This window comes from Bos indicus, chromosome 3 (genome assembly GCF_029378745.1).
Source record: "Bos indicus isolate NIAB-ARS_2022 breed Sahiwal x Tharparkar chromosome 3, NIAB-ARS_B.indTharparkar_mat_pri_1.0, whole genome shotgun sequence".
NCBI lineage: Eukaryota > Metazoa > Chordata > Mammalia > Artiodactyla > Bovidae > Bos > Bos indicus.
Genome location: NC_091762.1, coordinates 100,066,010 through 100,088,709, shown reverse-complemented (window position 1 = coordinate 100,088,709; position 22,700 = coordinate 100,066,010). Strand labels below are relative to the sequence as shown.

At 45.8% G+C, this 22,700-nt stretch overlaps 2 protein-coding genes across 5 annotated transcripts in view; one reads left to right on the top strand and one right to left on the bottom strand.

Moving 5' to 3' along the window:
* Positions 1 to 16,225, top strand: part of RAD54L (RAD54 like) — a 38,437-nt gene extending 22,212 nt beyond the window's left edge. For 2 of the 3 annotated variants that reach the window (XM_070786606.1, XM_019957544.2), the window contains exons 15-18: positions 293 to 371; positions 673 to 852; positions 3,495 to 3,658; positions 3,755 to 4,156. In XM_070786606.1, coding sequence (XP_070642707.1) covers positions 293 to 371; positions 673 to 852; positions 3,495 to 3,658; positions 3,755 to 3,968 — 637 coding nt within the window. In that variant the 3' untranslated portion in view covers positions 3,969 to 4,156. Of the gene's footprint in view, positions 1 to 292; positions 372 to 672; positions 853 to 3,494; positions 3,659 to 3,754; positions 4,157 to 12,741; positions 12,833 to 13,571; positions 13,704 to 16,067 lie in introns of those variants that run through there. The other variant, XR_011565898.1, reaches the window with a different exon arrangement.
* On the bottom strand, positions 4,082 to 22,437 carry LRRC41 (leucine rich repeat containing 41). Of its 2 annotated transcripts, none has more exons than XM_019957543.2 (10): positions 22,213 to 22,437; positions 18,333 to 18,419; positions 17,480 to 17,550; positions 10,180 to 11,323; positions 7,143 to 7,403; positions 6,024 to 6,188; positions 5,833 to 5,931; positions 5,167 to 5,289; positions 4,867 to 4,942; positions 4,082 to 4,774 (listed from the first exon to the last, which is right to left on the bottom strand). In XM_019957543.2, the coding sequence occupies exons 1-10, from the start codon at positions 22,409 to 22,411 to the stop codon at positions 4,555 to 4,557; spliced, it is 2,445 nt and encodes an 814-aa protein (XP_019813102.1). In that variant the 5' UTR covers positions 22,412 to 22,437; the 3' UTR covers positions 4,082 to 4,554. The 2 variants fall into 2 exon arrangements, with proteins under 2 accessions (XP_019813102.1, XP_070642706.1); XM_070786605.1 differs by lacking the exon at positions 22,213 to 22,437 and adding an exon at positions 20,017 to 21,974.
* Positions 22,438 to 22,700: the final 263 nt, after the last annotated feature.

Below are 22,700 nucleotides of genomic sequence, written 5' to 3'. Positions count from 1 at the left end.
AAGGACACTGTACTTACTTCTTTTTTTTTAATTGGAGGATAACTGTTTTACAATGTCATGTTAGTTTCTGCTGAACAACAATGTGAATCAACCATAAGTATACATTCCCTCTTAAACCTCCCTCTCCCTCATCTCACCCCTTTAGGTCATCATAGCACCGGGCTGAGCTCCCTGTGCTATAGAACAGCTTCCCACTAGCTATGTGTATATATGTCAGTCAGTTTGTCCAACCCTCCCCTTCTCCCACTGTGTTCTGTTTACTTCTTGATTTGATCTTTGGATCCCCCTTTAGGTACTTATATGTTCGCTTAGATGGCACGATGTCCATTAAGAAGCGAGCCAAGGTTGTGGAGCGCTTCAACAACCCATCGGTAAATGCACGGCCACTGTCCCCATGCTACCAGTGCAATAACATGAGAACTAAGGGTTGTTAATTTATAAGGGGCCTCTGCTTTGGGGCCTCTGCTTTTGGGCCTCTCTTTTTTTTTTCTGGTGGATATGGTAGGGTTAGGCTAATTGGTTTATGAAGGCTGTGCTGGGAACTGAGCTTGCGGGCTAATAAATTGGCTGGTAGGCAGGCAAACTGGCAGTCCACACGTGAGAGAACAGTTGGTTGGTCTGAGTAAGATTCTTAATTTGGGGTATAAGCAGTTCTTTTTCTTCTTTTTCCAGAGTCCTGACTTTGTCTTCATGCTAAGCAGCAAAGCTGGGGGCTGTGGCCTCAATCTCATCGGGGCTAACCGACTGGTCATGTTTGACCCTGACTGGAACCCAGCCAATGATGAACAAGCCATGGCCCGGGTCTGGCGTGATGGTCAAAAGAAGACCTGCTATATCTATCGCCTACTGTCTGTAAGGATAGTGGTAATGTTCAGAGTAGTGGTGGGTCATGGAATAAGACCTTCAGGATCACCTTGGGTGTTTCTCATTGCCTCTGTGGCCCCTCTGCCTGTAGTGGTGAGCAAGGTATGGACGTAGCCTGGAGCCCTTCATTCTTCTGCTCTCTCCCCCCTCTCTACCCTGTTCCTCAGATCCTTTTTGCTGTGCTCTGGATGCCTGTAGATAATAAACTCCCCTATGCCTTCATGATTTTCACAGGACACTTGCTTTCTTTTAAACCTGATTTCTTCTGTGCTGCTTGCCTTGTAGTCTTCTCACATTCCATCTTGTGGGTCTAAGTGGTGGTATTGGCATTCTCCAGGTTCTCAGTGATCACTCAGACCATCTATCCTATAGTACCTCTTTTGAAGCTCATGTTGCCTTAACTACCCTCTTTTCTTCCTTGCTACAGTTATCTACCTTCTGCTGTTTACCTAATTCGTTAATAAGTTTGGACACCAGCTCAGTCTTCATTACTTCAACTCCAGCTATCTTCCTGGTTGACTTCAGGGGCCATGCAGTTTGCCAGCACTCTAGCCTTCATGTTTCCTTGACCTCTACATCTGTTTCAACCTAATGTCCTTAGTTACTACCTGCCCCAGTTCCTCCCAATCAGGCTTGACTTGCCTTACTATTCAGCCCGATCCTCCCTGTGCATCCTTTCTGCCACTCTTCCCCTAATACCTAGTCTTGGATCATTACAGCTGTTTGCAGCTTCTGCACCAGATAAAACTTGGCATTTTTAGATTGGCACTACCATAAGTTCACATTCTCCATTTTGAACTGGATTGTATCTCATTTCCTTCAATAGCCACTTCAAGTTTTTCCCTCAAGTTTCCTCCTAATCCTGTCTTTCCTTCTTTCTGCAGAGACTTTGTCTTCTACCTCACAGAGAAAATGTAGGCTACCAAACTTAAATTCTCTCGCCTACCTTCCTCTGTTCTGTCCGTCTCACATCTTCTCTTTTTTTTCCATTCTCAAACGAGAATCATTTCCTTCCTTTCTACTTGAGACTTACCATTCCAGCTCTGCTCTAGACCCTTTCCCCATTCTTTCCTTTCTTAGTTGATCAGTTTCTCCTTTATTTCCCTGATGTCTATGAGCATGGTCAAGTAGCTCCCACCTTAAAAATGTTTCTCAACCCTCTCTTACATTGTAGTGACTACCTAGGGTTATTTTCCATTCATTCACTGTCAGATTTTCCCAAAGCCTAGAGATTTAATTCATCTCATCTCCTACTCACTAAACTCACCAGTTTTGCCACTGAATCTGCTTTCAGGGTACTGTTGACTTCCTAATTACTAAAACAAGAGACTCTTGATTTTTCTTCTTTGTGTGTCTGACACTGTTTACTGGCTGCAGATTTTAAAATTCTATCACCTACTATATATTTCTACTTGAATGTCTTGAGTATACCCTTCTGAATTTTGTCACTTAATGACTGTTATCCACCCAACCCAAATATGAGTATCATCCTGTGGACCATTCTCTGCTTCCTAACCAGATTCCAATTATCATTGATTTTACTTTCTCAAAATGTGTCCCCCCCCCTTTTTTTTTTTGAAAGGGCGTGCATTTTATTTTTAAAAAATTAATTTAATTGGAGGCTAATTACTTTACAATATTGTGGTGGTTTTGCCATACATTGGCATGAATCAATGGCAGTTGATTCCATTGGGTGTACATGTGTCCCACCATCCTGTCCTTACTCTAATCTTCCTCACCATCCCATGCTAAAGTCAGTCATCTCCCACTTGGATTTTGAAGCAGCATCCTAATTCTTTACCTTTGGCCTTATCATAATCCATTCTTCACAACTACTTCCAGAATGAGCCTTCCAAAAATTCTAGTTTTGCTTTGCACTTTCAGGACAAGGCCAAGCTCTTTAGCCTAGCATCCAAGTTTCTACAGTATGGGACTTTCTCAGTCCCAGCTCTTTCCCTGCTCCTACCATTCTCTAGACAGGCCTCCAGTAGGCCAGGCTTATTGATTTTGTTATTATGTCTGGAATGGCTTCTCTTCTTTCTTTGTAAACCATCTATTCATTTTTCAAGATTCAGCTTAAAGATAATTTTTACTTTCAAGCTCTTCAACATTATTTCATGCTACTGTCCCTCCTGTGGGTCGCTGGGTATCCTATAGAATTCTGTCATGTACCAGTTAGTTTATATGTCTGTCTGTCTCTCTGACTAGTCTATGAGTTGAAGGATAGGGATCATATTGATTCTTCTTTGTATCTGGTGTTAGCATAGGGCCTGGCATGTCATACCCAAATGATATTTACTTGAGTGAGTGAGACTTGGGCTTGGTGTGGAGGTCAGATAACGCTGCTGCAGATAAACCTCAGCTCATCCTAAAGAAATTTAGCCAGGCCCTGAAACCCTCCATCGGTACAGAAAATATCCTGGGTGGGCAGACATGTCCAAATTATATTCCTAAAAGATAGACTAGGAAAATGGGCTGAGGTGATCAGCCCATTTTGAGCCATATTGAGGCAAGACTCTTCTCATTCATCTCCCCTTCTGCGCAGCTACAGTTTCAACCCCTGGGTTTTCCTGCCCCCTATGTGTGGAGGTGACTTAGCCCTGGGCTCCACCTCTGCCCCCACCCCGCAGGCAGGAACCATCGAGGAGAAGATCTTTCAGCGTCAGAGCCATAAGAAAGCACTGAGCAGCTGTGTGGTGGATGAGGAGCAGGATGTGGAGCGACACTTTTCTCTTGGCGAATTGAAGGAGCTGTTTACCTTGGATGAGGCTAAGCTCAGTGACACACATGACAGGTGGGTGGGGTGCCTCTGCTGGCCATTATCTCTGAACACCCTGCACAGCATGGAGCTGGGACCCACAGTAACCACACTTCTGTCCTCTGCCCCCAGGTTGCGCTGCCGGCGCTGTGTCAACAACCACCAGGTCTGGCCACCCCCTGACGGTTCTGACTGCACCTCAGACCTGGCTCAGTGGAACCACAGCACTGATAAGCGGGGGCTCAAGGATGAGGTACTCCAGGCTGCTTGGGATGCTGCCTCCACTGCCATCACCTTTGTTTTCCACCAGCGTTCCCATGAGGAGCAGCGGGGCCTCCACCTTTAACCAGCTGGTCTGGTGTGTAGCTGTTAGAGGAAAGAGATGGGAAAAGGGGACTCCCTGCCCAATAGGGCACTGTTGGATTTTGTTCTCTGAGAGAAAAATCAAGAAGGGCTGCATGATGTTTGCCCAAAATTTATTTTATAAGAAAAATTTTGGTTAAAAAAAAGAAAGGAATAAAGGTATGAAAGGGACTGAGGCCTGGAAGCAGCATGGTAAGCCCAGCAGAGAGGAGAGGCCTGGTAATGGGCACTCCTATCCTTCACTAAAGCCTGGGTACCTGCTTGAGAAAGGAAAGCAAGAACCCTGGGGCAGGGAAGGGGACGGGGGCTGTCCTCAGTGATTGATGACCACTGAAACCTCCCGGCCCAGTACTGGGTAAGGAACCCAAAGGCTCCAAACCCAGGTGTGGGAATGCCTTTGCTGGGCCCCGTCAAGGCCTCCAGGACCTCAGTGCAAGGGAAAAAGGAAAAAAGAGAAAAAAGATAGCAGAAAGAGAAAGACAGAATTGGTGCTGGGAGTTCTGGGCAGCCCATGCCTCAGCCCCTGCAAGCTGATGGTACTGAGCATGGGCCTGTGAGGCCTGGGCCCATCACATGGTGCTGACATAATCTGCGAAGGCTTGCGATGAGTCCCACGAGTCGCTAACCACATGGCAGGTGGCCCGGAGCCGCCGGATGGCTTCCCTGGCTGTGACTGCATCCTGGTCCAGCCAGTTCTGGAAGAGGCGCAGGTGACCAAAGGCCCCACGGCCCCAGCGCTCCAGCCGCTTGGCGAACTCCAGAAGCCCATCTGGCTTGATGCAGTTGGAACTGGTAGGGGTGAGGATCAGAAACCCAGGAATCAATCCCTGGTCTGTGTCCCTGCAGCTTTATCCCTTGTCATTCCCCACCCCCACGGGTACCTGATATCCAGCTGACAGAGAGAGGAGGATGAATCTTCCGAGAAAACATCTGCCAGGGCCAGTAGGCCAGCATTCCCTGGGGAGATGGGGAGAAATGCTCATGACCTTTACCCCAGAATAGGAAACAAAGGTATCCCAACCCAATTCTGGCTGGAGAGAAGCCCAGTCTCCTAAAGCCCCAGCACAACTGTATCCCAACCCCTGTCTTCCCAGTGGAGAGGTATGTGCCTTCACCCACTGAGTTTCTAGGTCAGAGGACTGGCTCCTTCCCCCTCTCCCTCCTCAGGGCCCTGTCCCCACCCAGGCGGTTCCCTGGCAGCCGGAGGCCCTTCAATGTGGAGTTGCCCTTCATAGCAGCAACCATCTCGGGCAGAAATTGGGCTGGGCGCTTCTCAAACAGACGGCAGAAGGAGAAGGTAATCTCTGTAAAGAAAAATTGGAACAAGTTCTGGTGGCAGCCTGAGAACTGGTGCTGTCCCACCTGTCCCCAGGGCCTTAAAAAGGGTTATAAGCATTTTATAGAGTCCCAGGAGAAAATAGTTTGTCCAAACCCTCAAGCAAGGTTGCAGCTAAGTCAGGATTCAAACCAGAGACTGAGCCTATGTGGAGACTCTCTAGATGGACAGTTCTCCATTCACTTCCTTTTATGCAGGGGTGGACATTAGTGACAAGTCTATGAGGGGGGCCTGATAGCACATTTATCCCTTCCCACCACCATCATTTCTGTCAGCTAGTGGAAGGTAAGAATACTTTCAGGTGAGGTAATTTACAAGTGAATAATTTCCCATGTTTAGTATAGGAATGGTTAGGTTGGGGACTATCTAGAAGGAAGGTGATGCAGGTTCTATAATTTTAGTTATGAGGACGTAAGACTAAGAAAAGAACTATGGCTTGTTGATTCAGTGAGACCATGGCAGTTCTGCAGTGAGGACCAATGAGTCCCTGGGTTCTAGATGAAGAACTTACCCTGAAGAGTCAGATTCTGTAGCAAAAAGAGCACCTCACTCTGACAGTCAGCCAGATTCATGTCGTGGAAGCTCAGCCTCTTTAGGGTTAGGTTATACTCTGGATTGGGAGAAAGTTCATGGACCTTAGCTTTCCCAAAGAACAAAGTCCCCTTCTATTCTCTTCCCTTTATCATTCTAGCTGGATCATACCTTTGAGTGTCTGCAACACAAGCCCAAAATCTTGGGGAGATGCAAAGGTGGCACTATCCAGGGACAATTGCTGCAGAGAACCTGAGGCCTTCAGTACAGAGCAGAGCAGTGGGGCTGGCTGGGCTCCCCGTGGAAATCCCATCTCCAGCTGTTCCAGGCAGTTTTCTGGATATGGTAGGAAGAGAAGATTCCAACTGGTTATATCTACTTCACTCCCATTGCAGGTCTCATCCTGTACTTAAGGGATTCACTGAAAAATCATTTATTCATCTACTTGTCCTTGAGTGCCTATATGTGCTGGCAGGATGCTAATACAGTTTAGTCCTTGCCCTTAACGGTGCTTTTAATCCAAGAAGACTACTCAGACACAAGTATAGTAAAAGAGTATGCACAATGGTGGGCTCAAGTGACACCAGTGGTAGAGAACCTGCCTGCCAATACAGGAGACATAAGAGACGTGGGTTTGATCCCAGGATCGGGAAGATGCCCTGGAGAAGGAAATGGCTACCTACTCCAATATTTTTGCCTGGAGAATCCCATGGACACAGGAGCCTGGTGGGCTGCAGTCCATGGGAGTCACAAAGAATCAGACATGACTGAAGCAACTTAGCATATGCAGAATGGTGGGATATGAGACACGTAGGAACTAAGAGAACATATAACATGGGGACCCATCAGTTCGTTTCTTGGTTCAGACTCCTTTCTGGAGTGGATGTGCCAGTGACTCCCTACTAGGCTAGTGTTGGTCTGAGATCTATCCAACCCATGGTTATCTTGAAAACTGAAGTTCACTCAGTTGTGTCCCAAGTCTCTGTGACCCCATGGACTCTACAGTCCATAGAATTCTCCAGGCCAGAACACTGGAGTGGGTAGCCTTCCCTTCTCCAGGGGATCTTCCCAACCCAGGGATCAAACCCAGGTCTCCCACATTGCAGGAGGATTCTTTACCATCTGAACCACCAGGTAAGCCCATCTTTAAGATTAGCAGGCTCTAAAGGGAACAAATTATAGATAGCCAGGAATGTGGTGGTTTAAGAGACCTGGATTAGAAATCTTTTGCCTGGCCCACACAAATACACCTGCACATTTGTGAGGAAATACACGCACACAAAGCTTCACCTGGTATCTCCTCATCCCCAATTACGTTGCTAGGGGGCCCTGCATTCCCAGGCACAGCTGGGTTGTCCCTCTGGCTGGGGTGGTCCACACGGATAGAGAGGACCCGCAGCAGGGGCAGGGCTCGCACAATGGCACGTGTCAGCTCCAGGATGGGCAGTGGTGAGAACAGGTCACTGAGATGCAGGGCACGGAGGCGGCATCCAGCCTGGACTGACAGGGCCCGCAGGCTGTCCAGTAGACGGAAGATATTAGAGCCCAGGCCTATGGCAGGAAAGACATTAGGTCAATCGTGGGAGTTACATCAGGGATAACATTCAGAGACAACTTCAGATATTGATTAAACTACCAAATCTGAGCTCTGGATCAGATTATTTTCCATGATTCTCAATTATTCATCCATTGTCTTGCTTTTTCCTCAGGTAACCAGCCGACTGGTGTCTATTCTACTGGGTCATACCCTCAAGCATCAGTCAGGCCAGAGTCACAAAACATGATAGAATGTGGGGCAGCATGTGGTTGCTAGCTGAATGATGGACCTAAACAGTACAGACCTCTGGACTTTTCCTGTAGGTCATGGGTAACATCTAAAACTAAGCTGGAGAATGACAGTGATCCAACAGGGAATACTTTAAAAGGGTCATTGGGTGGGAATGGGGCAGAAAACCATATCCCACAGAAGGAAGTAGAATCCAGAAAGGTTAGGGTAATTAATGCCACAAAGCAAATAATTCTGTGGAAGCTACACACCTATATCTCTGGACTGAGCAGGCTCCTGTTGATTCATTTAAACCTCAACCAGCCCTAGTAAATAGTTTTGTTTTGTTTTTTTTGCTAGATAAGTCATGGGCAGCAGATCTTGTTCCTACCTGATAACAAAAGCATGGGATGAGAACTGGGGAAATAAGAGTATTGTGAAAATAAAAGGATGGCTACTTAGCACCCAGGCTAGCTTACATCAGTAAAGACTTTGCAGGCAGGTCCTAAACAAGCTAAAAGGTGGAAGAAGAGTGACTGGCAGAGTGAACTTTGCATATATCAAGACCTGAAGGAGAAAGTAGCAGGTTCCAAGAACTGAAAAATTCTCAATTTGGCTGGTGTGTGAAGTATAAGGGAGGGAAGTATTCAACTATAAAGGTGAGCAGGGATAAGAACATGAATGACCCTGTAAGTAAAACTTAAAAGTAGGTGACAAGAAGCCACTGAATTTTTAAATGAATGAGTTACAGATTTGCACTTTGAAATTACTTTGATTGTGGCATAAACAACTATGGTGAGTATGGACAAACTGCTGAAATGATGAATCCAGGTGAGAAGTAATGATAATCTGAATTAAGGATGTGGAGATAAGTGATTCTGAGAGATTGTAAAGATACAATTTGTATCTTTAATATATGTGGAATAAGAGAGATATCTTTAATGTATGTGGAGTAAGAATCCAGGTTTCTTTTGGGCAACTGAATCATCTGTGATGTCACTGAGAACAGAAGGAAGAAAATGAATTCAGCTTGGGGAATGCAGTTTATCAATACTGTGATTCCTAGTTGTCAGATGGAAAAACTGGTCTGGAGTTAAGATAATGTGCTAATGTCAAAATGGGGGTGTCTTGAGCATGGCTGGCCTTTGAAATCAAGGAAATGGACAAAATTGTCCAGGAAATGTAAAGTGGGAGAGCTTTGAGAAACTCTGAATATTAGGGCAAATAATGTCCAGAAAGGGAGAAAAAGTCAGAAATTTTTGAGGTTAGAAGTGAGACTATTACATGAAGAAAATGCAGAATAGTAGATGTCAAGAATATGAGGACTAAGAAGTATATACTGGACTTCGCAACACAGATAGCCTTGGTCACCTCTAGGTCCCCAATGCAGTAGAGGGAGTGTAAGCAAGGCTGAAGTGGCTGTGAGAAGAAGAAAGCACAGATAACTCTTAAGGTTGTCTATGAAGGGCAGGAGAGAATAGGACAGTAGTTCATAAGTAGAATATATGGAGGAGATATGGTGGTAGTTTTGGGTGGATACCTGATCCAGAGAACAGAGGCAGCATTAAGTAGTTAGTGCTTTAAAAGCATGAGTTCTGGAGCCAGGTCACCTGGGTTTGAATTCTAGGTCTATAATCTATCGACTTATCCTGGGCAAGTCACTTGGCTTCACAATTTTAAGGATTAAACCAGTTTTAAGAATATTTAAAGTATGTCAGGCACATAATAGGCAGTATATAAAAGTTCTTATTAAGGCATTTGAAAAACAAGTTTTCCTAGGGAGGTGAGTGTATGGATCCAGAGCACAAGCAGATGAGTTAGCCTTAGACAGGACAGCCATTTATCCCACTGTGATGAAAAGAGTGCAAATGCAGAAGTTTATAGGCTGGTTAACAAATTGAAGGGAGTTCATGTGTGATGGCTTCTATTTTCTCTGTGAAGCAGGTGAGATTTACTAGGAAAGGAAAAGAAGAAAGGATTTGGAAGTAGTAGAGTTAGGAATGGACCTGACATTGCAAACAGGGTTCATATGAGATTGATGACCAGGAATGTATACAGTACACTAATCTGCAATTGTGTGACTTTAGCAGCATTCAGCAACATAGGTAGATTCCTGGGTTCAGTCAGAACTGAAGTTTGGCTAGTTGGGCACAACAAGGTGGGCAAGACCTAAGGACTGTTTGGCAGGTTGCTGGTCTGATCTTTTTTTTTAAACAAGTGTCCCACACCTTTTTGTACAGCTCCTTTGATATGATAGGTAAGAGACAACCTCAGCCCTCTCCTTGGGCCTATATACATTATACTCTCCCACCTGCCCTTGGTTAGCCTACCATATCCAAAGTAGACTCTTCAGATTCTCACTGCTCCTCAGGAACCCCTGCTTCCAACTAGATCAAGCCATAGACCATATATCCATCTTCTGTAGCACTGAGTCTGCCACTAAGTCTCTTCCCTGAGGTGGGTAGGGCCACATCTCTGGCTTCCTGATCATATCCCCTATTCCCCCTGACGGGCACAGCTGGTGTGCTGGGAAACCAAATCTCAGCCCTCCAGGGCACTCACCATTATAGGAGAGTGTGAGGCTCTCCAGAGACACCCAGGAGCTCAGCAGGTGGCACAGTGTCAGAGCCGCCTCTGTGGAGAGTGGAACTGTGAAAAGCTCCAAGGTGGAAATGCTGCGGAATCGTTGGGAGGCTTCCAGTGCTGGAAGCCCCAGGCAGCTGGGATCTGATCCATCCAAAGCTCCACAAGCCACTTCTCCGATCTCCATCTCTTCCCCATCCTCTTTCTCACCCGCCACAATGAAAACAAAGTCATACAGGTCTTCAGATTCTGCGCCACACCCCTGACGGGTGCGAGCACCCTTCTTCCCTGCAGCTCGCTTAAAACGCTTTAGGGGCTTAGGCTGTGGGGCTGAGCTGGCTGGAGCCCGTTTAGATGAGGATGTGGAAGAGGAAGCAGAGGCAGAGGAGGTGGTGGCTGGAGCAGAAGGTGGGCGTTTGGTGCCAGGAGCCTCATGGGAGGTGGCTGGAGGGAGGGGCTCCCTCTTAGAGTCTGTGCCGCCTGCTGTCAGGCTCTCCTGTGTGCTCCGGCGTGTTACCCGAGTGGCAGGTGCAGCTCTGGCCGTCTGCTTGGCTTCACTCTTTCGCCGGGAGGCCATCAGAGCTGCAGCACATCGCTCAGCAGCATCTCTGCGAGGCCGGCGTGAGCCCAGCAAAAGGGACCCTTCATCTCGGGATGGGGCCCGGCCTCGGGAGGCCTCTCCACAGAGGCGACAGGGCGGACCACCAGGGCCTGGCTGCCAGAAGCCAGCACTCATGGTGAGGATAAGAATGAAAAGGGCTGACTCGGGCACAGGCCAGGAGTACAGCGACACCTGGCTGACAGCCCCATGGTGAATAAGCTGATGTAACAGCTGCCGAAGTGACTGCTGAGCAGCCACATCGGAGAACAGCAAGTGGCGGAACTTAAGGGTGTGCAGGGAACTGGCCAGGGTCTCCAGAACCCTGCGGTTGGGCTCGGCCACCAGCTCAGTTGCACCCTGCAGCATGTTGCAGATGGTGAGTTGCCGGACGTGGCGGGAGCTATGCAGGAGAGGTGAGAAGCGCTGGTCACAAAGACGCCTGTCAGAAGACACATCAATGGTTCCACGTAGAACATGGGAAAAAAAGGCCTCCATAAACTTGGCTCGCCAACAGGTCACGCTCTGAAAAGCAGAGAACATTCCAGACAGCTGTGATACTAAGTGCTACCCACGGGATAGTTTCCTTCCAATAGCTAGCTATTTACTAAGCCAGTAAATGTTCTAAATAACATGCAAGTTCATTTAATCCTCTTATCTTTGAGGTATATATTACTATTAGATCCAATTTACAGGTAAGAAAAACAAGGCACAAATGTCATTGCCTGTGGTTACATAATTAAGTGGTAGGATTAAGATTTGAAACTCAAGAGGGAATTCCTTGGCAGTCCAGTGGTTAGGACTCTGAGCTTTCACTGCCTATGGCCCAGGTTCAGTACCTGGTTGGGGAGTAAGAATTCCACAAGCTGTGTGGTACAGCAAAAACCAAAACCTGAACCCAGGAAATTTGGTTCCAGAGACAATTTTGCCAAAATGTCCCTCAAGTGAAATACTTGTTCTATCACGTTTGTTTTTAGAATCTGATCCTACCTTTTCATTCTTATTGCTGCCACCTTTGTTCAGCCCCTTATTACCTAACACCTGGTACTTCATTAGCTTCCTGACTGCTCTCCTTGTTTCCCTTCCCAAACTTTTACACAAGTCCACTGGGTTTAATCTTTGTATTCAAAAACAACTCTGATTACACTATTCTCCAATACCCCTATTGAGTCCCCACTGCCAAGGGGATCAGGGCAGCAGCATATTTAAAGTTCCTCAGCCTGGCAGGGAAAGCTGTCCACAATATGGGCTCTGCCTACTGGAGAAGCTGTATCTCCCACTTGCTCAGGAAAGCTCTGCTTTGGCAAAACTGGTCACCTCAGGGACCCAAACCTGCCTTTGTTCCTTCCTACATCTGCCAGAAATGCTCTCCACTGCCCAAACAGACTTCCTGAAAGGACCTATCAACATTTTGCTCTTTGAGGCTGTTCATTTCTCCCTAAAATTGTAGATCTCACTGACTGCCCCCCCCCCCCCCCCCCGCAACCTCCTCCTTTTGGAACTCATACTCGACTATTCATGTCTTTAGACAATGGTAAATATGTCTCATGGTATTGTCACTCTCCCTGTGTACATCATGTCTCATCCCAACCAGATAAATTCCTGGAGAGGAGGGACCAAGTCTTAGTTTTCTCCAAGGCCATACTTGGATATGAGGTTTCACCAGTCTACTCTGATACATTCAGGAGAACTCTAAACACAAGTGATTTTTAACCTTTGGAATACATCAAATTTACTGTGGACTTTTTCTCCAAAATTCATATGCCATGTACCCAGACTTGGTGATTACATCTGAGGTAAGATGCAAGCATCTTTATTTTCAAATCTACCCCCAAATGATTCTGATACATATATCAGAGATTAGGAACTACAGCTACCTACCTCAAAAGGATCTGCCTACCTCAAAAGGCAAATACTTCTCTAAATCCCCATTCTCTCCTAAGGTGCACGGAAAGTCTGATGACTGAAAAGTGCCAGCTCTGCGACATACTCAACCTCTTCATTTGTAAAATATGGATAATATCACCTTCACAGGTTTGTTGTAAAGATCGAACTGGAGACTGTAAATGTAAATTCAAGCACTTTATAAACTGTAAAATATAAAATGTAACTTTACTGTTAATGATAATTACCCTACATGGGAAATGGACTTAATGGAGACAAAGCCTGTTAAGCAGGGTGCTTATTCAGCCTGAAGCAAAGGTAGTAGGGGCCTGAGGTTCCTCAAATCTAAAAATAAGACACTTCTTTTGGCTTCTACCCTACCTCCATGCATTCCTCCTATCAGACTGACCCTCAAAAGAGGTTCTTGTCAGGAGCTAGGCTCCTATTCTCGGGCAAAAGTGTCATTCCCTTTGCTTGAGCTGTTGTTCCCTGAGAACGCTGTAATAATCATGAATGACTTCATGTTTGAGCTAACTGGATGGCACCAATAAGACAGACCCCTCCAGCAGCAATGTGGGGGCATGAGGGGAGCAGGAAAAAATACCTGGTAACCAAATCTCTACTTAGCCTTAATAGAAGTAAAGAAGGTATTCCTGAATCCTTCAATCCATCCTCACTCAACACATTTTTCACACATTGCTGGCCCACACAATCTTGAAAGATACTTGCAGGTAACCCCAGCAAGGCTTTAACTTCACAAGTGAAGTAGATGGTTACTATGAGATCTGGGGCTAAGATTACAGACAAATGTGAAAATTAAGGTGTAAGTTTCCAACTATAAGGCATGTGGAATATGAACTGTAGATAACTAAATACTTGGGTTTTTCAGACATTTTATTGGTTCATGAAGACAATGGGAGAGAATACTTGAAATTGGAACACCTCAGACCTGTGATAACCAATGAAAGCAACATGACAGTGATTAAGAGCATTTGCTCCAGGGCCAGGCTGCCACAACTGGGTAGGTCTGCCATTCACAAACTGAAACTTAGGCAAATCACTTTTACTCTTTCTGTGTGTTTCATCATATATAAACTGAGGAAGATAACTATATCTACATGACAGAATTATGAGAATCAAATGTGTAAAAAAATTAGCTGACAACTAATGCGTAGATAGCAACTCACTGTCACTTTTATTAATGCATAGACAGACAGCAACTCACTGTCACTTTATTCCATCACCAGCCTGTACAAGATTCTGTGCTAAAATTTCAAAGCTGAAAAATAACCTGAGAGATCTAGTAGTCCAAGCCACTCATTTTGTGGACTTGTACACTATAGTTCAGACAATGCAAAGTAATTTGAATATTTTCTCTTGGGAAATGACACACCATCAAAGAGGTGAAGTGGCATTTGCTTACCAACACAACTAATCCTTGGCCCATCCACAATGGGCTGGTAGCTCAGGTACTGGTCAGGAAGAAATGTGTGTACAAACCAGGGAGAGCTAAATATTTTCTTATACTAAACTTTTAGAGCCATACTCAACTATATATTGTCCATTGTTTTTCTGATAACAGGAATAGTTTATGGAAGCAAATCAAAAATCGTGTAAAACTTTCTGGAGTGTATATGTGACAAGCCATAGGTATTTGTGTTTATAACACTGAGACAATTCTGAACAGTTTCAAATTCTGGGCTTAAAAAATAAAAAAGACTATACCACCACATCATTAAACATTTTTACCACTATTTAAATTTTAGAAATATTTAAGTATTTCTAGAATGACTTTATTAATAATTTTGAAAATATGGATGTGCTATATTTAATAATTTCTATATTATTGAATACTTAAATTGTTTATAACTTTGCTATAATGAACATCTGGAAATAAATCTTCATGAGTATCTCAGTTTTTATATACCATAAAATATAATTTTAGTTGAAGAATTTGAGCATTTTTTAAAGAATCTTGACAGTTAGCACCAGATTACCCACCAAGAAAGTTGTAGCATTTCTGCTCCTGCCAACAACATATTAAAATGCAAGTTCTGCCCACCCCTGGAATTATCTTTTAAAGAGGTAGAATTTTACTTTCCCATTTTCTATTATTAGTGAAATTGAACATTTTTTAAATTTATTGGAAATTTTTGTATACTTTGTGACTTATCCAAATCTTTATTCATTTTACTGTTTGCTTTTTTGTCTTATTCTCTGTATCCTTTTATTTTGCAAATATTGGTGCAAACATTCATAATTTCCTAGTTTATGCACCTTTTAAATTGTGTTTGGGCTTCCCTGGTGGCTCAGACCAATAAAGAATCTGCCTGCAAAGACCTGGGTTCCATCCCCCTGGGTTGGGAAGATCCTCTGGAGAAAGAAATGGCAACCCACTCCAGTATTCTTGGCCTGGAAGAATCTTTCACTAAATTGTATTTACAGTGTTGGCATTTTATGTGGCCAAATGTGTCTGTATATTTTTTTCTTATTGTTCTACCCATTTACTAGTGCTGTCTACTCTGAGACTAGATAACCAGTCACCTTTATTTTTAAAATTGTTTTGTGCTTTTACTTTTTACAAAGTAATCTTTAGTATAAATTTATTTATTATAATTGGAGGCTAATTACAATATTGTATTGGTTTTGCATATAGAAACTGAATATACTGTAAAGTGAAGCTCTTTTTTTAAATTTTACATTTATCTTTTAATTGAAGAACAATTGCTTTACAGAATTGTGTTGGTTTCTGCCAAACAAGACTCTTAACTATTTTTTCCAAATGGTTAACCAATCACTAGAGAACCATTTATTGAATAATCCTTTATTTCCTCATTGCTTTGTTTCCAGAATATCTCTTTTATTCTACAGATCTCTTAATATACACATACATTAGTACTACATAGTTTGAAATATTACTGCTTTATAATAGGGCTATGTCTATCTTGCTCACCACTGTATACTTAGAACCTAGCATAGTGCCTGGAACTGTACAATCACTTAATAACTGTTTAATTATGAATGAAGTGAAGGTTACTATTACGCAAAAGTGGGAAGTGGAAGAAGATACCCTCTGAAATGGATATGTTCCAAGTTAAGACCTTTGTGTAGGTGACTGTGAGGCCATCAGGCCTGGGGCTTCCTAAATATTCTGAAATACTCTGAGACAAGGAAACAGCTAACAAACAGACATTTCTTTCCAGGAAGCTTGAGATAATGGTGGAAAAAGCTTTCTCAAAGAGAAAGATACTACAATCTCCATCACTTCCTAGTCAACCATACTACCTGGGAAACACTGTGACAAAGTGAATCATGTTTCTTTAAAGACTGCAGAAAGCTATTTCCACTTTCTAACATCCTTGTGTCCACTTCTCTTCCTCTTAAGGCCTAAATCCTGTACATAATGCCTGATGATTTCGTTGGGCCTCAGTGTCTGTGCTGAACGGCAGGGATTGCATCTAGATCTGGAAGTGGGAAGCTAAAGGAGCTGAATGTTACTGAACCTAGTGTATACTCACAAAATAAATCTGCAGTTCCTGATAAGAGCTTGTTATCTTGTCATCTGGCCTCATTCACCATGTAACACCCAATTCAAATGATTACTTCCTAGGAAAGACTTGTTCTCTTTTCTTTCAATCTCCTTGCTACACTCAGTCATACGACTTGCCCTGGCATACATGATGTATTTGTTTGCAGATTTCCCCAGTAAACTGATAGTTTTTCAAGACTAGGGATTATGGCTGTACTTAAAATATTTAGCATAATACATGGTATGTGGTAAGCTGGAGTAAATGTTTATTGAAATTAGTCTGTCCTGTCACCTGATTATGCAGCAGCAACAGAGATGAGAGCTCCATTGAGTTATAGCTGAACCAATGAATAATAGAATCTTAGGGCTAAGAGGAGTCCTAAAAGTCATCTTGTCCAACATCTCCAACAATGCTGAATTTCTTTTACAATACCCTTGTGTCAGGTGGTTATCTAGACTCTATAAACACTTAGTGATGGGAAGCTTATTACCTTTGGAATTAGCTTGTTTCATCACCAATAAGCACACAGTTTAAAAATTCTACATTCAGCTTAGCAAAAAGTTATCTTCCTTTAGCTTCCACTCAGAACAAACCTATTAATCCCTCTTTCAGATATTTCAAGACAGTTCATATTGCTCAAGTCTTCTTTTTTTCAGGACAAATATCTCCAGTCTTCCAAATGTGACTCACAAGATGTGGCTTTGACTTCTTTCTCCATACTCCAGGGATAGCCTGACCACTGCAGAGTCAAGCAGGTCTATCATCCCCCATGTCCTTCAGTCTACATTACAGTTACATTAGTTCACACAGTTCAGGATACAGTCATTATATGAGTGGTTTCAGCACACTGCAGACTAAACCCCCTTAATCTTTTTTATACTAGCTGCTGCTAAGCCAGACCCCTCCACCCACTACCCTGAGGTCATGAAATTGGAATTTTTTAGACTCAAGAGTTGGTTTATTCTGTTCAATTTCATCCTGTTAGGTGTGACCATTGTTCCAGCCCTATCAAGACCTGAATCCAGGTTCTGCCATCCAATATGATCACTATCTTTCCCTGTTTTATGTCACCTGCAAACATGGTGAACAAGTCAGTCAGTGACAAATGTTAAACAGGAAAGAACTTTGTGACAAGCCCTTACAGCCGTCTTCTCAAATTCATCCCATGCCTGCCCCTGCACTTTACCAGTACCCAGCTTGTGTGTGTGTTCTATTCCTGCTTTCACCATGTAATGAGGCCAGAGCTCTACCTGGTGCCTTAACTTACTTCCAAACTGGAAGGCCTTGTCTTCATCAGCTCATCCCATAGTCGGCGCCAAATGGCCTGAGTGGAGAGGCCTGTAGAGAGAAATAACACATTTACTTAGCTGCTCCTTGGTCTCCATGACTGAAGTACATCAGCCTTTTAATGTCCTTTTCTAGGTTCACAGGAGCAATATGGCAGACTGGTAAAGAGCACTGGCTCTAAAGACAGACTGTTTAGGTTTAAATACCAGAACAGTCTAGCTGTGTGACTTTGAGCAAGTTACTTAATTTTTCTGTACCTCAGTTTCATTATCTACAAAATGTAGTTAATAATAGTGATTTTGCAAAATTGATGAAAATATTAAATAAGTTTCTCCAGATAGAGTGCCTAAGACAATGCTTGAGACAAGGATGAATGTTAGCTGTTAACATGTATTTAATGAGGAGCTTAGGAGGTAGTCTGAAAAAATAGAAAAACTAAAATTTCAAAAGATCTGGGCTTGGGAACTCCTTGGCGGTGGAGTGGTTAGGACTAGGTGCTTTCACTGCCAGGGGCCGAGTTCAATCTCTTATTGGGAAACTAAGATCCTCAAGCCATGAGGCAAGACCAAAAATGCCCAAAACAAAAGATCTGTGTTCTACCTGGCTTTGCTCTTAATTGTGGTGTGCTTGTGGTTTCATTTTTATTAGTATAATGGGGATTAAATACTTGTTTTGTGTTTCACAGGACATTGAGAAATCAGATAAGAAAATAGGTGTGAGGGTACTTTTTGAAAAGCATGAAGTTCTATGCAGGTATCAAGTGTCATATTTACCTGAAGAACATCATGGTGCCTTGCTTACAATCACTGAGAAAGAGACAGAAAAACACTCACCTTTCTTGAGGGCAGTTTCCTCAATCCTCTCCAAGTAATATATATTGAGCAGAGGTAAGATGCTTTGAAGTATTGGGCCTGGGAGGGCTACAAAAACCAAACACAAAATTTACTTTTTTCTCCCAGGGTTACAAGCATTATTCATTCTACTGGAAAGGAAAACAGAAAGACTTCTCACTTGACAAGTAGAAATCTTTAGACGCTAACCTAAGTCTAATTCAAACTCTGGTCCACTTATCTTCAGACACTTAGTTTGCAGTGGGAATTTCAGAGGCATGCACATCTTCAAGGGTGAGATAATCCCACAAAGCAAGCAGATGGGCTCATTTAGGAGCTGGCAGCTCACTTCTGCCCGAGCATAATGAACCATTCTGCACTTAAAAGGTCCTATTGAATATGTGTGATTAAAAAAAGTCTTTTATAATCTGAGCCCTACTAACTTCTCCAGCTCCCTGCTTTGCCCCCTATACTTCAGTCATACTAAACTACCTTTTTTCATTTACCTACCTCCCTGCTTTCTGCCTCTGCCTTTGTTATGCTGTTCTCTCCATCAGGAATGCTCTTGCCATTTTCAGCATATCAACTACTCATCTTTCATGTATCACATGCCCTTTACTAAGCCTTCTCTGGATTCCCTTCTCACTCTTCCAGACTGGCCACTTCCATCCTTTGGGCTCCCACTGTACCCTGAACTAGTACTTTCCTATGAAGAATAGAAATAATTAGGTTCTATACTCTTAATTCAATATATCTTAAAAACAAAACTCGCTCTTGCTAACTTCCCTAGATCTGAGAGGCATTATAATATTGTGGCTAAATGGTATAGTCTCTAGAGTTGGGACAAAACTGGGTGAAATGCTGATTGTATCACTTAGTTAATTATGAATTCATGGACAAATTAATGTCTTTGAGCCTCAATTTCCTTAATTTTAAAATGGAGATAATAATAACTACCTCTTAAGATTGTTGTGAAAATTAAAGAAGACCATATTTGTAGACTTGAAGAGACCAGACTTGAAGACTGTTGCTGGCCATAATTTCACTAAACTTTAGCTATTATTATTCCTATTCTGTCAAAAGCTTCTCTGTTCTGCCAAGAACAAGTTTTAAGATCTTGATACCTAAGGAAATTCTTTTAAAACTTACATTCCAGGACCTTTTATCCTTACTTGTGCAGTAACTGAATCCTGATATCCAAGAGCTTAGTACAGTTCTTTGTACATAGTAGGTACTCAATGTACCCACTGAAGAAGAGCATTAATTCCGTTTGCTAATATACTAATGAAATCTCTTTACTGCATTCAAGATAAAGTCCAAGTTCCATATCCTGGCATTCAAGGTATAACATACCTGTTCTATTCCTCATTATATCCTTTCCTGCTGGCTCTACTCATTTTCCCCTTCTCTCTCCCTACACAAAGAAATGCTAGTGCACTACTTCCAGGAAGGCTTTCTTGGCTGTTAGCCCACACTGAGACCTTGCTCCAAAATAGCACTGCTAGCAGGCCTCTTACTTGGCCCTTCTAAGAGGCCTAACTTGATTCAGCTCTTTCTGTGTGACTGTCCACCTGGGCAAGGCCCATAGGAGCTCTTCCTCCTCTGTCCCTCCAATATGCTCCTCTCTGTAGAGCCATCCCCTTTCACAGACATTCTCATCCCCTATTATTCACAAACTCTTCTCTACCTTTCCTCAATCTTCTTAAGCCAGGCTCTTCCTCGCTTCTTTTCGTGTGTGTGTGTCAGTTGTGTCCAACCCTGCAACCCCATGGACTGTAGCCCGCCAGGGTCCTCTGTCCGCGGAATTTTCCAGACAAGAATACTGGAGTCAGTTGCCATTTCCTCCTCCAGGCGATCTTCCTGACCCAGAGATCAAACCGGAGTCTCTTCTTTTTAGCTCGTATCTTTAATGCTTTGCTTTCCCAACTTGGGAACTTCACCCTCAGTCCTAGTCCCTCTTAGTTAGGTTTAGCATTCTAGATGCTCCGGGCTGACAAAGCCAGATCCACTGTATCTTCTTCCAAATTCCCCAGGACTTTTCTGAGTCTCCTGCCCAGATTCACTGAGACTTTTCTCCCATTCCCTCTGGGTCAGCTTGACCCTATTCTTTTTAGTTGTTGGTCCAGGGCCTCCACAATCCCCTCCCCCTCACCAGGCCTGAGGACTGCTAACAGCCTTCCCTCACCAGACAAGACACTTGGGCCTCTTCAGGAAGGGTGCCCCACCCCCACTTCACCAAGGGCCTTCCTACATCCTTGGACCTCCTTAACCACTCCACAGCTTTGGGGCTTATTCCTGAAGGTCCAGCTCCCCACATTTCAGGGTCTTTTCTCCACATCGGCCTCCTCAGGGTGTAATCCAAATCCCCCATCCCAGGACCTTAAGCCCCGACTCCTGACCTTACGGGAGGCCTTCCTCAGGCCTTCCTCCAGGCAAAAACACCACCACACTCTCTGAGGCCTACACTAGACCCTCTTACCGCCAGGGCCTAGGGCCTCCTCTCCTGCCATCCGCTCCCCCGTCCCGGGGCCTCCGGCCTGGCCTGGCCTGAGATCTCCTCACCCAACTTCAGCCCAGGCCTCCGGCCCCACCCCCTCGCTCCAGCAGTCTGTCAGGCCCAAGGCCTCCTAGGCCCAGGCAGGCAGGCCTACCCCCAGAGCTCTCACTTTCCTCTTTCACACTCACTATCGTGCCCAGGTCGTCCACTCGCGTTTTCCTCCTCAGCCGCCTGGCTGCCACCAGCAGTACCCAATCCATGGCCCGGCCTCCTCGCGCCCATCCGCCTGCAGGCCTCCCTCCGTTACTTCGCTTGCCCCGCCGCCGCTGTACTGCCAGGCCCCCCGACAGGCTAGTCGGCTCACCGTCCCAGGCCCTCATCCCAGTGCCCCCGGCCACCCGCCTTTGCTACTCAGCCTGGGCGCCCTCAACCCAGGCCGGGCCTGGCGGTCCCGGCCGCTTTCAGGCCCCGGGCCTTCTTTCACTCCACCCGGACCCAGTCCTCCAAGCGGCGCCGCGCCCCCTCCCAGTTCGGGTTCCCCAGGCCCTCGCCGCGCCTGGGGCCTCCGTGGCCCTTCCCGCCTGTCCGTCATTCGCGCCTCAGTCGATTGACCCGCTCCGGGCCTCCCTTCACCCGCTCTCTGGCCCTTCCTCGCCGCTCCGGCCAATCCGAGCGGCCTCCGGCGCTCCGAGTCCTGCCCGTCAGTCAGTCGCTCACTCAGTTTGGTACCCGAGGCCCTGGCCGTCAGTCAGTCAGCTCCCTCCAGCCCCGGGCCGTCAGAAAGGCCTCGGCGCCCCGAGCCTTTCGGCCTCTCCCGCAGCCCCATCCCTTCACTCTCCAGTCCACTGGCTGCCCTCGCCCAGCGGCTTGGCCTCCACAGCCCCCACGGTCTGTCAGGCAGACAGCGGAGGCCGCGCGCCGTCAGTCTGGTTACGTTGCCCTGGGCCTGGCCTCCTGGCCTTAGGCCGGGCCTCCAGGCCTCGGCCCCCGCCCCCAAGTAGCAGTGCCATCCCTGCCCGTCCGTTCGACATCCGAGGTTCTGCAGCCCGACCCAGTCCGAGTGTCACTTCGGTGACCAAGGCCCGGCTAGTCACTCCTGCCTCTTGTCGCCCGGGCTCTGCCCGCTTCACCCCAGACTGGGCCTCCTGGCCTCGCCCCCCGAGCCCCCCAGCCAGGCCGCGGTGCGGGTCCACCTGCCAGTTTGGTCTCCGTCTTTACTGTGCACAGTCCTGCCAGTCACAGAATTCTTGCTCCATCCCGAAGGTCTGACTTCCAGTGCCCAGAGCTGGGCCTTGCCCCAGGCCTCCTGGCCTCGCCCCCCGCGCCCCCCGGCCGCTGGGCCGCCTCCGTTCGTTGCCAGTGGTAGCCCCTCATCCCGCGACTTACCCCACACCCCGCTTTCCAGAACCCCCATATGGGCGCTCACCGCCCGCCCGCACAGCTCGAACAGGGCGGGGGGAGCGCTGGGGCCCGAGGCCGAGCTCTTCGCTGGCGCCGCCTCCCGGGACGTGGCCTCCATGGTCGTTGCTGCCGCTACCTCACAGAACCAGCAACTCCGGGCGCGCCAGGCCTCGGGCGCCGCCATCTTGGGGAGGTGCGCGAGTCCGCGAGTAGCAGTCTCGGGCCGCCATCTTGAAAAGGTCAGCAGTTAGGACGGTTCCATCGACGATGTGGGGAAGACTGGGAACTGCGCTAAAAGAATATCAAGTATTTCTGCATACTTCCCAAGTTTCTTAGAAAGCAATAATTCAAATAACCCCCCAAGTCAACATATTTGGGCCTGGTGTGGCTAAGGGGATATTCCTTAGCAAATCCTTCTCTGGTGCAAATACCAGCTATCCCTGTCCCCTGCCTCTGGACGGTAGTACATGCCA